The 15,702-nt window shown below is 39.5% G+C and overlaps 2 protein-coding genes across 7 annotated transcripts in view; both read left to right on the forward strand.

Annotated features, from left to right (window-relative positions):
- SMC5 (structural maintenance of chromosomes 5) overlaps positions 1-15,702 on the forward strand; it is a 150,433-nt gene that overhangs the window by 109,027 nt on the left and 25,704 nt on the right. The gene's annotated exons all lie outside the window — the stretch shown is intronic.
- Positions 1-15,702, forward strand: part of Hr3 (Hormone receptor 3) — a 171,419-nt gene that overhangs the window by 68,854 nt on the left and 86,863 nt on the right. The window contains exons 1-3 of one of the 6 annotated variants that reach the window (XM_069135441.1): positions 279-388; positions 1,449-1,860; positions 13,382-14,085. The exons of 3 other annotated variants lie outside the window; for them this stretch is intronic. In XM_069135441.1, the coding sequence (XP_068991542.1) occupies positions 13,929-14,085 (157 nt within the window). In that variant the 5' untranslated portion in view covers positions 279-388; positions 1,449-1,860; positions 13,382-13,928. Of the gene's footprint in view, positions 1-278; positions 389-1,448; positions 1,861-13,381; positions 14,086-15,702 lie in introns of those variants that run through there. 2 more of the 6 variants (XM_069135442.1, XM_046622478.2) reach the window with 2 other exon arrangements.

A 15,702-nucleotide genomic window follows, 5' to 3' on the forward strand; every position in this document is an offset into this window, starting at 1 on the left:
CCCCCCCCCACCAAACCCCGCGGACCCCCCCCCATTATTTAGCCGACAGGATCATTTCTCTCTCTCTCGCGCCCTCTCCCTCCCTCTTCCTCCCTCTTCCTCCCTCCCTCCCACCCTCTCGCTCTCTCTTGCGCGCGCGCCACAACTTCCCGCGCTCTTTCACTTCGCGGCTCTCTCGCTCCCTTTCTCTCTCACTCTCTCTCGGTCTATAGTCGCCCGCGGAAAATACTGGTGGGGATGCGAAGTCTGCGCGCATCAGTCAACCAAGAGCCACCGCGGCGCGAACCACTGTCGACGATTCGTTCTTCGAAGGAACGAACGAACGAACTATAAACCCCGGTGTTGGTTCGTTGCGATTACACCTACACCTACACCTACGCCGACACACGTACAAGCATACGTATATAAATATACATATACATATATACATATGTTATATAATACACACATATGTATATATGTGTGTGTGTAAACACATTGGCACGAGCACACGAGTTACGTACGTAAAACAAGGGGTTGAAGAATTTTATTTTTCCCCTACCGCAAAGAGAAATTTACTATAATACGTCGCTAATGAAGTAACAAATTGATAAATTAAATTTTTTTTTTTTTATTTATCCTTCTCTTCTCTCTCTCTCACTCTCTTTCACCCTTTCGTCCTGTCTCTTTTTTAGAATTTTCTAAAATAGAAACAAATTTGTATCAGTCTCGTTTTTCAATTCCATTTTTTTTTTTTTTCCATATTTTTAGTTTTTCCTTATTCTCAAATCGTGACTTGACGAATCTCAGTAGACAGTGCAAGGAACGATGTTGTTTCATTGATTAGCGACGATTCAAGGTGACATGTGACGGTTGAAAAGAAAACAATTGATCGTTCGATAAATTTTGAAAACATACTCCTGCCGTGTTTTCTTCCCTCCCTACCTCCCCCCTCTACTTGCTCTACGCCGAGGTACACATACAACCGAAATGTATTTGAAAACAAGTGAACCACTATCGTGAGAATCGATGCACGTATATAATACATGATATAGAGACCTGCGACTCCCCTGCAGTGTTAAAGAGTGTTCGCAGCGGTATATTTAATAATATTGTATAATAGTAAAAATATACTCAAAGTATCTAACTACAGTGTTTGACAAATTTTTGTCAGTTTCTCTTCGGTTTCTCAATTGAAAGTAACAGTTTTTTCTTTTTTTTTTTTTACTACTTCTGTTTATTGGTTCATTTGTTCCGTATGCAATTGTACAATATGCAGTACAAACTGCAGCTTGTTGTCATTCATAAGTATACGTAACGTTGAATTGTGTGTGTAACCTCGGGCCTGTGTGTGCATGTGTGTGTGTATATTCACATACATTGTGTGACCAATCACAATTGGATCTTATGAATGAGTTTTGAAACGCACAACACACTTTACTCAAGTACGATTTTCATTTATTCTGCAGGATACAGAAATTTTTAATTCTTTGACAAAACGTTGAAAAAAACTGTTGGAATTGGAAAAATTTTGAACAAAGTTATTACACGTTAAAAAGAAAAACACAAGATTTAACGCAAAATCAAAACTTGGTGATGACGATTCAAGAGCTGTGATTTAAAAAAAGTGTTGTGATTTTTACCTAGTTGTGCAACTCAGTTATTGTGGCTAATTGTATACAATAATGTAGTTACATGTAAAGTTGGAGCCGATGTTGAACATTCGGTGAAAAAAATTTCTATCCAGCTGCATAAAAGCAAAAACGAAATTTAAACAAAATTTAAAGAACGGCGCAACGACAACTCGATGAGGACTGAAACGTAAATTGTTAACTGTGACGTGAATTCAGTGAAAGTCTTTGGATTAACAGTGTGCGATAGGTTGGCGATGATTCTTTAGTATTTATTCATTTTTCTTCCCAACACACATACTTACATCTAGCGTAATATCGTCCTATCTCCTCTCCGTCCGCGTTACACGATTTATATCAAGTAATTCACCGCACTAACCTCACGTTGATACAAGCTCACATGTACGGAGTGCATAGAACGATTATGTAGGCAGTCCGTATGACTAAAATGACAGAATCAATTGACATCGACAAATGAGGAAAACACATATTCGGCAAAAATTTTATCCGTTACAACAACGAAAGAAATCAGCGACACTTAGGGAGGGTTAGAGTTTTGAAAAAAAATTAGTTTCCCCGTACTGATTCACAGTCAGAAATTGCAGACGATTAGTGTGAGATTGAAGTTAGTTGAGCTAGTGTAACGATGCAGGTTTGTGGGAAAAATTAATCTTCGCAAGTTATAGGATTGTCTGAAATTCAGTAAACCGTAAAGCAGGACATCATCGCCGTATTTTGAAAACGCAACTTCTTCAATATCATACCAAAGTTGCAAAGTAACGATCTTTTTTCTTATAATTTTCCGTCACGTTCAAGTTACCAACTTCAACTTTGTCGACTGGTTGCTGTGTAAAAACAAAGTTATTTCAATTTTTTCAAAGTTTTAGTTTTACCTTCTTACGACCTTGGCGGTCATTGTCTACGATACGACACGATTAACGGAATCATTCTACGAGTAGGGCAACACCCATCTGAGACCCAGCTTCCGATCCTGACCCTCTTAATCGAGTAGCGCCTATTCGCTTCGAATTATTATTACGGATGTACGGTGTATCGGGTGCGTGCACAGTCATAAAGTGGGAAACAGGGTTGAAAGATACGATCCCGAAGTAAAGGTTTGAAAATCCACTCAAAAAGAGATGATAATAATCGAGTCAAATTTGACGAGAACGGTATCCTCTAAACACTGAGCAGGAATTTAAGAACAAGGAATGATTAAGACAGCGGAAAAGCTCAATTGGCAACCACCTCGGAGAGTTCCATTGCCCTTGATCGATTGACCGATATATCAGTGAATCGCAGGTTCTCTTAGCTTCGTTATAACAAAGACCAAAGAGTCTTTTGGAGTTTCATTGATTTTCAAACGGGAAGCACGCAGTTTTTGAATTTTTTCAAACGATTGCACTGACTTCATGCGATTCTATTTCGAATTCAAGGGATTTGGTTCTTGACTCCGTTTTTCAACGATAAGAGGCCCGTACTTTTCGAATCAAATTGAAACCCGACTAACTAGACGAGGTTGAAGTTGGAATCGTTGACGTAAATGAAGATTCGGCAAGAATCACTGTAAATACGTTTTGCTTTATTACGGTTTAATGATTTTCGGACAATCCGCAATCCCAAGGTTGAAAAATGACTATTTTTCGAAAACGTGCATCGTGACGACAATTTCAACCTCATCTTACCACAGGGACTTTTCCGACTCTACCGTGCTCCCGACGAACCCCAAAACTTGAGTTATTTCGCTGTTCTCACAATCTCGCGATGCCGCAATGCGTTGTCACAGTAACGAGACTCCGACCAGACCGTGGAAACTGCGACATGATTTCTCTGGTACTCGGAGGCAGAAGATTCCCTTCTCGGCGAACGGATAATAGGTGAGGTTGAACAGACGCGACGGCTTGCCATTTCATTGCGAAATAATTTATGTTAAGACAGACACTGTGCGGGATTATTTCGCTATGACGAAGTCAATGTCGGGTATATCATAACGAGGAATTTCCCTAACCACGTGCCACCGAAACACGGTTCCATCCCGACACATGTGAACCGTTATACGTTTAACACTCACCAATTACGTGGAAACTTTAACCAATACCGAAGTGCACTGATAGACTGAAAGAAAAATGTATGGTGAAAATTTTCGTAAACCTTCTTTTAAGGTCACGCAATAAGTCGTTAAAAATGTCTGGGGTACATTAAACGACGAATCAAGGTTCAGGACCTACAAAACTATGCGTGGACAACGTTTTTCTCTCGGTATAAAAAATGGATTTTCATCTGGTTGAATGAGTAGAATACAGTTTCGACTCGGTGTCTGCAGCAGAATTATTTCCGAACCCTGTACAAGAGAAAATTCTTTAAGTGGAAAGTGTTAGACGTGTCTAAAAGTAGATAACACGTGGTCAGCGACTCGTTGGTTTCTTTTCTTTTTTTTGTAAAATTTTACCGTAGACTTTTCAGCTGTATAATCATTGCTCTAAAATCGTGAATATCATGGAAAACAGATTACTGTGCGCAAACTGTATGACAACAAATTGAAACCCTGACGGGCCCCGAGTTTCAAGGAAAAAGAGACTTTGCGTTGAGGTCGTGCCGCGTTATGAATTCGTCTAGAAAAAAACTGTGGGCGAAGGTTGAACACAGGTATTAATCGTTCGCGTTGTTGCAGACATTATTGTTAAAGACATTATTGTACAGATGTATCGACGACGGAAAATTAAGGTCTTAACTTATTACGGTGGTGATCAGTTATGCATGAAAAATACAAGTCTAATTGACTCGAACTCCCAATGATGTCCGTTATACCATTGAATCAATGTCTTCAAGGAAATTTTTGAAATTTATTACAAGGCTTGTGCTTACTGACTAATCTTATTTTTGAATAACTGGTTCAAAGTTTTGACAGCAATCAAAAAGAACGTGTTACGCACTCGTGTCGGAAACGCGGGAACGGATCAGATTCAGAGTCATAATAATCTTCTGAATAAAATGAGTCGTCGTAAAGTAAAATCAAACGAATCTACTAGATGTATAAACGATTTGAATCGATGCTATTGTTTATAATCTCAACATTTTCTTATTCCCTAATTTTGAAAGATATCATCGCAGCTTACGAATTATACATATAACGGTTTGATAAATACTGAACGCATGATTATCTCGTAATACTAACAACTAGAGAAATGAAGTATTCGCAACTACTGTATTTTAATTTCATACGAATCTGATGTAAATTTAATTCGTTAAACTTAAATTTTTACTCGAGCCGGTGTAATTTTTAATTCGCACAAATTCACGTGTCGTCGAGATAGTTTCGCTGCATTTGTCTGAAATAAAAACATTATTCAATCAGGGTAAAGGTGCAGTTTCTGGTCAATCAATGCGCCATCCTTGGCCACTCATGTAAAGCGTTTCAATTGTTTCTAGTAATAGAAATCTATTCAGTTATTCGTCAAATGACAAGAATACTTCCTGCAGTGAATATCAGTGCAGCTTTTGACTACTCGATTGTATGAAAATAAAATTTCATAGCACTCAAAGCCGGCCAAAGATTTACGTAGCATTTGTGGCCAGACATTTTTTATCGCGCGCAACGAATTTGGCCAAAAATGGTACGTACGTCTACCCTAGAATCAGATTTACGAGCTTCACACGCGACTCCATTTTCCAAACAAGCATCAATTTTCGGCCCAGCAGCATCGTCAAGATGTGCATGCTGGTCAAATCTCAAATCTAGGGTTTTCCTAATCGCAATTTACGACCGCGATGCGTCTGACTTCGGTATCCGCGGGACGACGCGAAGCTCGGGCGTCTTTCGAATATAAGCGATGTGGAATTACTCGAGAAGTCTGGTGCACGTCGTATATAATACGTGGGATAGGTAGGTGTAACGTACGGCGTGGCAGCGCCGGGTGTGCGAATTATTTTCGCCACGGGGGCATTGCTTCGTATTTGGGTCGTACACGTTGGTTCTCGTCGCGTCGCCTCGACGATCTGGCAGCCACTGTTCTCTCGGCTTGGCTATCGGCAGCCAGCAATCGTCGATCGCGATTCGGCTTCGCGGCTAACAATAAGAAATCGATCTCTCCGCAGACCCCGGCCCATCTCCAAGGATGAGACGGCGGTTTTCCACGATGAAAATCCAAGGGAAATAAAAGAAATGAGGGGGGGAGGGGGAGGGGGAAATTACCCAGGCGGTTGACAGTCGTTGCTCCACGCGAATCAGGCGCTTACACCGCGTGGGCAGAGCTTAATTGGCCACCGATTTACGCCGTTGCAAACGTGAAACGTTGAATCCGTTTACATACATATTTGGGAAGATAACTTCACTTTGCTGTTTTCGCGCCGCGTTTCGACGATTGAACGAAACTCGAGTTGACGAAACTTTTGAGCGCTTTTGAACTACCCGCTTCTGATTCGAGGTATTTGTGTTCGTTATTCAGTCCACGTAAGGAAATTTTCAAACAAGGAAAGCTATTTTACAATTTTTACAAAACTTTCGACGAGATAAAATTCCAGTACCTATTAGTTTTTTCTTGATTCATCAAAGTTTGTTGAATTTTTCAAACAATTCCAAAGATGCGGTGCAACGATTTTTTCTAAAAATGTCTCGCGTCAATTTCCTCAGCGTTACAAACTTCGACCGCATTTTCATTCGGAAGTTGTTGAGCATTTTTAATTACAAATTTTCATCAATTTCCACCCATTAAATACTTGAAATACTTGATATGTGAAAAAAAAGTTTATCCACGTTTTTCAACACTAGTCCAGCTCTCGGAACGGTTTAGTTTTTACTTCGATCCGAACGTCATGGCCTGCAATACAGCATCTTCCCACGTCGGATTTTACCATACCAAATGTACCGTTGGTATAATTCGATCTAAAATCAATTGGACAAGTCGTACAAGACTGCAGACACGCCCGAATGAGACCAACTACTGAAAATAATTCGAACCAATTTTCACGTAATATCCCGATATAAATAATCAAGGAAATAGAATCGAACCTGTTATTCCATGCGACGTATTTATGCGTGACTTCATCGCGCGCCGTATAACAGACTCAAAAACTGCCTCAAATTGGAAGTTCGAAGCTCGAATAATGTGCAAAACAAACTTCTTATCTATCTCATGCTCATTTTTCATCGATCCATTTGTCGGTCAAGTTTTATCGGTTCGGAAGCCAAATTTTCTCATGTTTTTCGCCGTGTAAAAAGAGAAAAAGACAGAAAGACTATAAATTCGAATGCCGTATATTGCGTACATATATTTGCGACTCGACGACATAATTGCGCGGGCGATTAACGAGCATCGGTATAGATCATGAATACCGTGTAGAATCGTAGCAGTTTTCCGCATTTCCATGCTGCCGCAACGCTGTGCCAGATTACATAGATAGATCTCTTCTACCCTTCGTAAATCATGGATATATAGATGAATATTTGTTTTACTCAACCTACCACGGCTATGTGTACCTCAAATGCAATCACAGTGCATACACGCACAGTTCTTATCCTACAAACAGATTCGTAACGCGTTCACATATAGCTTTGCTTTGACATAAACTGTGTCACTGTCGGAGAAAAGCGCGTCATCCGAGTGCGCGTATTATTTTTAACAATTTTTTTTTTAACCTCCCGCAAAAATTTTCCTTGAAACTTGGTTGAACCAACCTCCAATAATTGAGTTATTATTATGTCGTGTCAAATTTGAAAACACGTCAGGTTTCAAAGAAAGTCTGTTTCGGTGACTTCGTAGAAATTACAATCTTCCGAACGAAATGAGCCATGATAAAGTGAAACCGAACGAATCTACTAGATTTTTAGCTATTTTGAAGCGATCTGAAACGATGCATCGAAATTCAGCTTGTGTTCGTATAATTACAGTATTTTATATTTTCGTATTTTCGAACTTTCCAAGAGATCTTCTTAGCATACGAATGTAATAAATTCATACATACTCAGCGAAGACTTGACGGTTTGGTATCGCTTGAACGTTTTAAGTATCTACTTGACGCTTCATTTTGATCAATGCTTGATTACAGTTTGATTACCAAGTCTGTGAATAGTGATCATCACGTTCTTTACGGGCATGAATCTGTCTTTGAAGAGCTCATCATGGTGTTTCGAAGCAGAAAATCATGTCGTCTCTCGGCACCATGCACGTAATATAACAGTGCTTACGAAGACAGCTACGAGACCGGCCTGCACGATATATTTTCTTAACCATGAATCAAATATCGCAAGCGCTCGCGTGCGAGTTACAAAGTGTTAGTTGAATCACGTATAGGGTGGATATAATTACGTGTAATCATGTGTAATTACGTTCACACATATTCAATGGCGTAAGATATTTGTTGCGCGTTTTCTTCGGGTAATTTCAACCAACGACAAATGAGTATCGTGGATTTTTCATTACGCATCCTCTTGCATTGGGTCAAAACGTCACCGAATTTCAAATCAAGAGGTCTTGACTCCTGCACGTAAGGATGAACGTTCACGCTACAGCTTTAAAATCGAATGCAGGTTTCCAGTTATTAACGTTCTACGCCTTGCAGGCTTCGACTGTTTGTCGCGTCACATGAGAAAACGATATACACGCGTTACACGAATGGAATTTGCAATTATACCGTAACAACGGATCGTAACGTATTTACAGTACTTACATACATAATATTCAACAAATTGCCTCGGGGTACGTAAATCATAAAAGAGAGACGCGTTTCCGTACGGTAATAATATTGTATTCGCCTGAAATTTGCACTTGGCGACTCGTAACGTAAGGAAACGATAATATTTCCGTGGCAAGATAACAATTTTTGACCGTAGGGAATGGCTCTATGGTAAATGCTAAGATTAGAAAAATGTGTGAATTTTTTTAATCCGTTCTAACACACTCGCGAGAGGTAGGTCAGGAGTAGCGGGCAATCATTTTACCAATTATTCGTAAATACCGTTCATAAAGCACCAGGAAGCTAGACGCATGAACGCCAACGTGACTGGGATCATGCGCGTTTCACAGAGCGATTTAGCATCCCAAGCGACGCCATTTGCACCACTGAATAGTTGTGTTTGTCCCTACTGAACTAATCCGCTTCCGGTTTTCGTTTAACGATGAAGTTGAGAACGATGTACGCTCGCGGAAAGCCTCGACTGCTACGAGGAATCAACATGTTTTCGTACGAATTTCATTTTATCAAGAAAATTTGTACGGCGAAATTCTGCTCGTTTTCCGCAAAACACAATGGAAAATACCTTGTATGACCTGTCGTGACAATTAATATCAGCAATCGAGAAAATCGATTGAGTTACAAGTAATTGTTTCTGCAACAAAAATAGAATTGAAAATCAAGTTTGACGGTGTTAGAAATGTTCAATGTTCGAATAGCTTCAAGAATCTAGTAGATTTTATCGAGAAGACTATTTTCCTACGCAAAGTTACTCAAACAGTTTCCCTTTGGTTTCGGTAGGCCATACAATATCGCCATTTATAAATCACAACCGATGTCTGTGCGATATTGTAAACTTGAAACTTCGACGGTGGCGACGTGATAAAAAAACGCGTGACAGTGAATAGGTAGAAAAAAAAACCGAATATTTTCGAATCGAATAATCCGTCGTCGAGAGAAATCAAACGAATCTGATCAATTTCTAACAATTTTGAAGTGATTTCGAATAAAGCATTGATATCAGAGTTTTCCTTCGTAATTGCATTATTTTCAAATTTCGCATATTTTGAGGGATCTTTGTGCCTACTCAAATAGTAATCTAATAAATACTCACTTTACAACTATCTCGTAATAGTGTCAATAACATGTGTCGATTTCTGGCCAACCGACCTCCTGAACTTTCTTTCGTTGAAATTTTTTCTCTCTGCCTCATTTTTCGAAATATCCTAATGGTTCGTCTAAAATAGGACACTCTGTATAGCCCTAGATGAAGGTACATGTACGCGCGTAAAGGTGGATGTGAGCCTCACGTGCGGATGCACTAATAGCAACGTCGCGCGGACGTTAAAGAGGACCTGGAACGGCAGCGAGTCAGTGGGGCACTAGGACCACCACTACGTGTCTCTATTCTGTGTAATCCCACGCTCATATGTGAACGGCACACAGGCATTCCAACACCCGGCACATATCCCCCCTCGCCGTTAGAAAAGTCTCTATTCCACACACCACGGATACATATATTCATGTATGCATATGTACATACAAGTGGCGCAGTGGCGTAGCCGTGGATGTGTAAGGCGAGCAAAGGCGTCGTTAGCCCTGCGAGGAAATTCAGATATTGTATCTAGGAGCCGTTGAAAATGTGTGAAAAACTGCAGTAATCGTAGATTCTTTCGTTTGATTTGTCAAAAAAAAAAAAAAACTTCAACTAGATTTTTCTCAGAACAGAGGAAGTTTGTGAAAGTAACAGGCAGTACACCGTTGAAAAAATTGAAACAAGTTTAACATTTTTCATTGTGCGATGCTCATAACCTATCTCCAGAGATGTTACCTTCCAGTGTGCTTCAATCTGAGCACTCGGAAAAAAGTTTCCAGAGTGAATCATCGGCAAACTTATTCTCTGGCTTTCGCCGGTAAACGTACATAAGTACCTAGTAGTAGATTTCGCGATCCAATTTTGGTGTTTTGGGCTTATTTTGTTCTCCGTAGAGATCGCTTGAAAACAGTTCTACGAATAATCGTTTTCGGAGTGGATAAAAACAGTTTTGTGTAAATGCGATACCAAAGTTGTTCGTTAACGTTAACGTTTACATTTGTGCATATGTTATAACTATACCGTAATATAAAATATCTCGAACGTTGGTCAGAAAATTAATGAGGATCTCGTCAGCGAGTGAAATGAGGCCAAAACTATTAAAATCGAAATTGAAAAACACGAGAATTCAATGAATTCGAGCGTTCTAATCGCGCAACCATTTCTCAAACTGTCAATATTTCAGCATGCGTTACTCGAACTTGCTCAGACGCATTTCTAACAAACATCAGGGATGTTATTTCACTCGTATTCACTTCCATCAGTGCCATTGAAATTTCTTGATATTTTTCAACCACTCCGTGCTCTTCCCGATTCCTTCTTCGATTCGGACGGTGTCGCCGATTTATCCTCGCCTGCATTTACCGCAGGTATAATGCCCCGCGACTAGCGTCACACCAGTGCGCCATACGCGTCCGTCCTATGTAGAAACTTTGCTCGTTACATATATATATACCTACTGTGCAGAAAGTAGCGAAGATGAGAGCGAAGCGCACACATGCGCCCTCACACGACTGTGGCGGTGTGCGCGTAGCTGCGCATGCACCTGTGTAACGCGTATTGCAGGGTTGCGCGGGACGCGGCGCGCGGAGGGTGAGCCTCGTGGTCGTGGTGCAACTGGGTCTGCTGGTCTGTTCGCTCGATAGCAAGTGCGCCGGCTCCCTCTTGGCGGGAGAGGGAATTCGTGCTTGCACCCGATGTTCGAGCTTAAAGTGGAAACGCCCGAGCAGATCCCACCGAGTTGCGGCCTCTCGACGGGACGTGTAGACCTCGAAAGGGCTTTTTCCAAGAGCATTTGTGCATCGTCGGAAAATGATTCGTCAACTCCATCCCCTCACAGCAGATTACTCGTTACGAAATTTAGCAAGACGTAAGATTTGTGCGAATTCATTTACCCCTGAGTTTGTAGCTTAGGGAAGCAAGAGTTGTTGAAATTTGAAATTTGGTCCGACTGTTCTACAATTGCGTGACTTGGGTAGGAACCAATAAAATTTTAACGATTCTATTTTAAACACCTGTTTTTGTTCACGTTTTCAATAGAACTATCACGTTCTCTTTATGGAAAAGAAAAATTTGTTTCTTGGAAACCAGGGACGAATATATGTCGAAATATATCGATTTACGTAAAAATCGTATTATTGTAGAACATGTTTGTTGTGTTTCGAAAAGTTTTGCTGAACGATCCTACCAGCTATGTCCTAAATGACAACCAGTTCTGCTTTCTCTCGTTACAACTACGGACAAACAAGCGCATAGGACTCAAAAAAATTTTCCCAATTCTCCTTTGGAATATGAGTAATATTTCCTTCGAAAATCGAGTCACGATATCCCCAGCCTTCGTATAAACTACTTTTTCGAGGTAAAATAATTCGCTACGGCTACAGATGGTACGCCGCAGTTCCGAAAACGATACTATGACATTTCTTACGATTTTTAAAATCATCTGGCTACGGGTTAGGTTACGTCTTTCGTTACGCAACGCAGTTTTTCAAGGGGAGAGTTCAGGCTTCTTCTTTTCGTATTTTCGTTACGTTGTAAATTAAAAATTCAATCGAGCGAAGATTCAGTCCCACGTAATTTTATAGATAATTTGATTCCAAACTCGAAATCTGAATCTTAAATTTGTAGCAAAGAGCGAACACTTCTCTGTCGACAAAATCGACTTCGTTAATTTGCAAGTATAATAGTTGATAACGGATCGTCTAAAAATATGATGACATGATTCTCTTTTCTGAATTAAAAAAAAAAAAATAACTCACATTCCGTCATTTTAGAATTTTTTTCTAATCAAAACTACGCAACAGTTTCGAAACTGGTAAATAATTCTTATGTGACTGAATACTTTCTTCGAGTATAAGAAAACAAATTTTTTTTTTTTTTTGCTATGAATATTTAATAAATCGCGTTGAAAAGAAGCAGAATGATAAATCACAGCGTTGGAGTTGCAGAAGAATACTTCTAAATTCTGAATATTTACCAATTGCATTTAAATTATCCATTGTTTAATAGTACTAAGAATATATGTCTGCAAGTTCATATACTAGATTAAAAAAAAATGTCATTTACGCAAAAAAATCATCTATATCATTGAGGCATAGGACTTATCTCTAATGCTGTAGTAAATGCCGAATTGCACTTTTCTCCTTTCACCGCAAGTTCTGTGACTGCATACGCATTGAATGTCTCTTGTGATTCAAAACACGCGGGGTACGTCGATCTTTCTTACCCGCTGCGCCTCGTCAAAATTGCATAATTTGTGAAGACACGACCAGTCGTCAACAGAATGATAAAAAATTACCAGTTACGCTGCAAGCCGCCTTCCAAGTCACTAAAATAGCTTTTTATGCCGGTGCAAACTTGAAAAAATTTAACAGACAACAATTCGTGGAAAATCATAGTTAAAAATCGCGCGTCTACTCCACACACACCTGTGCCTAATATCCTAGGTATGATAATGTCGAAATGGAGAAAGTGTTTTGCTTTTTAGACGCAACGTAACGTATGCAATATCACAGTCACTTTCTCTTAGACGTGTCATCGCAGCCTTGTAGCCTCCATGTCGTCCATCGTTCATCGTGTATCCCCCCGTCAAAAAACGACAACAACATCGACTAAGATGGAAAAATAAATTGAGATAAATATATAGAACTACCATAATATCGATCTCTCCATATTTGCCACAGTGGCATTGCAGCGTTCTCTGTAAATAAACAAATTGGACAACAATTCGTGCAGCATTTATTCCCGGTAAAACACTTTTTCGTACTGTTATAGACGATACTAATTACACCGTAATCTTACAGCCTGGGAAAATCTGCGAACACCGAAACATCACAGTACATACCGTATATACGTACAAACGAGTATGCTCGTCTTATAAAAAATTTTCGCACAATTGCACGCAAGAAGACTCCTCCCCAACTCCTATCATCATCCGCATCATACGTTACATACTCCTTATTTCAATCTCGACCCAAATGTTATTGTAACACGTATTATACATTTCTAGATATGAGAATCAGTTTTCGAAACTCATCGGACCGTAGACACATCTATGATATTTACAACCCTTAGTACAAAATCTGTGTGTACGAATGAAAGTGAAGACGAGAGAGAAGAATCGAAAGAACTGAACGGCTGTGCCTTCAATTTTTAATCGATAATAGTGTGATAAAGAAACGATCAAAATTCGTGGTAGTGAAAACAAGAAGATGCAGAAATAAAACTTTTACGCTATTAAAAAAAGAAAAGAAAAAGCAAACAAAGAAATTGGAACGCGGATATAAAAAAGGAGGCAGTAAACAGTGAATCCTGTGGCACGAATTACAATCGCAGCAAGTGCACTCTGTGAGCGTTTCAGTGCCTACTCGAAAGGAGACTCTGCAAGGTGTTTTTCCTTTTTTTTTTTTTGTTTTTGTTTTTGTTTCGTTTGCAATTCGGGTGGGTGCGACGAGATTCAGTGAGATGCCAATAAAATAGTGAACATCGTTACAGATGTAAGTGATAATTGGCGGGACGGCGGTATAAAGAAGAAGGCCGTCAAAACGGCGTTCAACATGTTTGAGATGTGGAGTGCGGTGAGCACGAAACTGGAACATGCGGGGGCGGCCGGGGGTTCCCCGATCCCCATGGCGCACGCACCGCACGGAGCTCACACGCCCCACGCCCCACACGCCCCACAGACGCCCCACACCTCCTCCGGAAGCATAAAAGGTACGAAATCTCCCGAATCACGGCGATTTTACGCCGGCGCCGTTTCGTCGTACCTCCAAATAACTCCAATAGTTACTGCTACCTAGAAAATTAGGTACGGTGAAATGATTATAGTTACAATGACCGCTAGAACGTATTCGTTGTGGTTGAAAAAAAATTTACACGGGAAATAATAATTGCTGTTGCATCTACTTGTACTTCAACCGCATGAGGGACTGCGCGCGCTTTTCTTATTGACGTTACTGTAATTTTCTTAACGCAAACTTTTCTCGATACAGTAACTCGGAACATTTATGCAACAACGTTGGCAGAAAACTGTAATTACTTTAACTGAAAACTGCGCGGGTTTCTCATTTCGTCGAAGCTGTAGTGAATCCATCGGTAATATTTTTCTCGTGTTGTACAATTAAGTGTATTGAGTGTGATTATTGTTGTCGGTACTTTTGTAAATTATGGTAAGGGTGAATTTTTTTAGTTTAGTATACATATATTATCGTTGCACAAATATCGAATTATCTCAATAGTTAACAATAGTAATACGTACTAGATTTTTAGGTAATTGCTTTGAAAGTAATTTTTAATTTGTACCCAGAACTACATTTTTCGTTCATGGTAGAAAATAGAAATTGTTAAGAACTGTAACTATAAACTGCAACCAGCAGTTTTTCTCGATGTGGCTATTACCGTTATAGCCGTTCCAGATTTGGGAAGTTTCAAATTCCCTTGAACGAATTATCGTCGTTGGTTTCAACGATTTTCAGGTCAATGGACCTAATTAGTCCACTTTGACAAATGGAAAATTAATTCACAAATTTGGTAATGTTGTACAGATTGTTATTTTATGACTAGTTCATCTTCAAACTCGCGAACCAAATCAGAACAAACTGATCGTTAATATAGTATCAGTTATCGGCACGTCTCTAATTGTTTAACGAACAGCTTACAAGGAAATTTGTAATGCAATTATTTTTCGGAGAACTATTTATGGAAACGACGATTTGAACAATTTTTTTGACCCGAATTGAAAGATGTATTTGGGTCAATTTTCTTTTGTAAACGTTTCCACAGCTTTCAAATTTGAGCCTTTAGGGCTTGAAGAAGCAAGTTTTTTTCAGATGAAAATGGCAATCCGACTAAATTCTTACTTTCCACGCATTAGTCAAAGTCAACTCTGACTACTTGAACCTTAATAACTTGTGTGTTACAAATTCGAAAGGTGCCGTTAATCAATCTGAACGTAATAACGATGCTGTCTCTTGTAATCAATCATATATAATCTCTCTCTTCCGCCATATGTTTAAAGAGGAAGCCGATTTTCACTCATCGTTGGATTTCAATTTTTTTTCTACTTCACTAGAACCAATCGATTTATATGGAAAGGTATCGAACATGCAGAAATTTAAGAACACGTTGTAATTTTTGTATTTTGTCGTTCGACGTTCTTCGACGCCCTAAGAGCTGAAAAACTTGATTTCATCACGTTTCATCTTATGCCCGCATTACAAACTAGTTTGATTGCGTTAAGGCTTAATCATAATTTTTTTTAGAAAGGGAACCACAGTGACTCGTAGAGCAAGAAAGAAAAAAAAAATTCCCATTAATAAAAACTAAAAACAA

Source organism: Neodiprion pinetum, chromosome 4, assembly GCF_021155775.2.
Source record: "Neodiprion pinetum isolate iyNeoPine1 chromosome 4, iyNeoPine1.2, whole genome shotgun sequence".
NCBI lineage: Eukaryota > Metazoa > Arthropoda > Insecta > Hymenoptera > Diprionidae > Neodiprion > Neodiprion pinetum.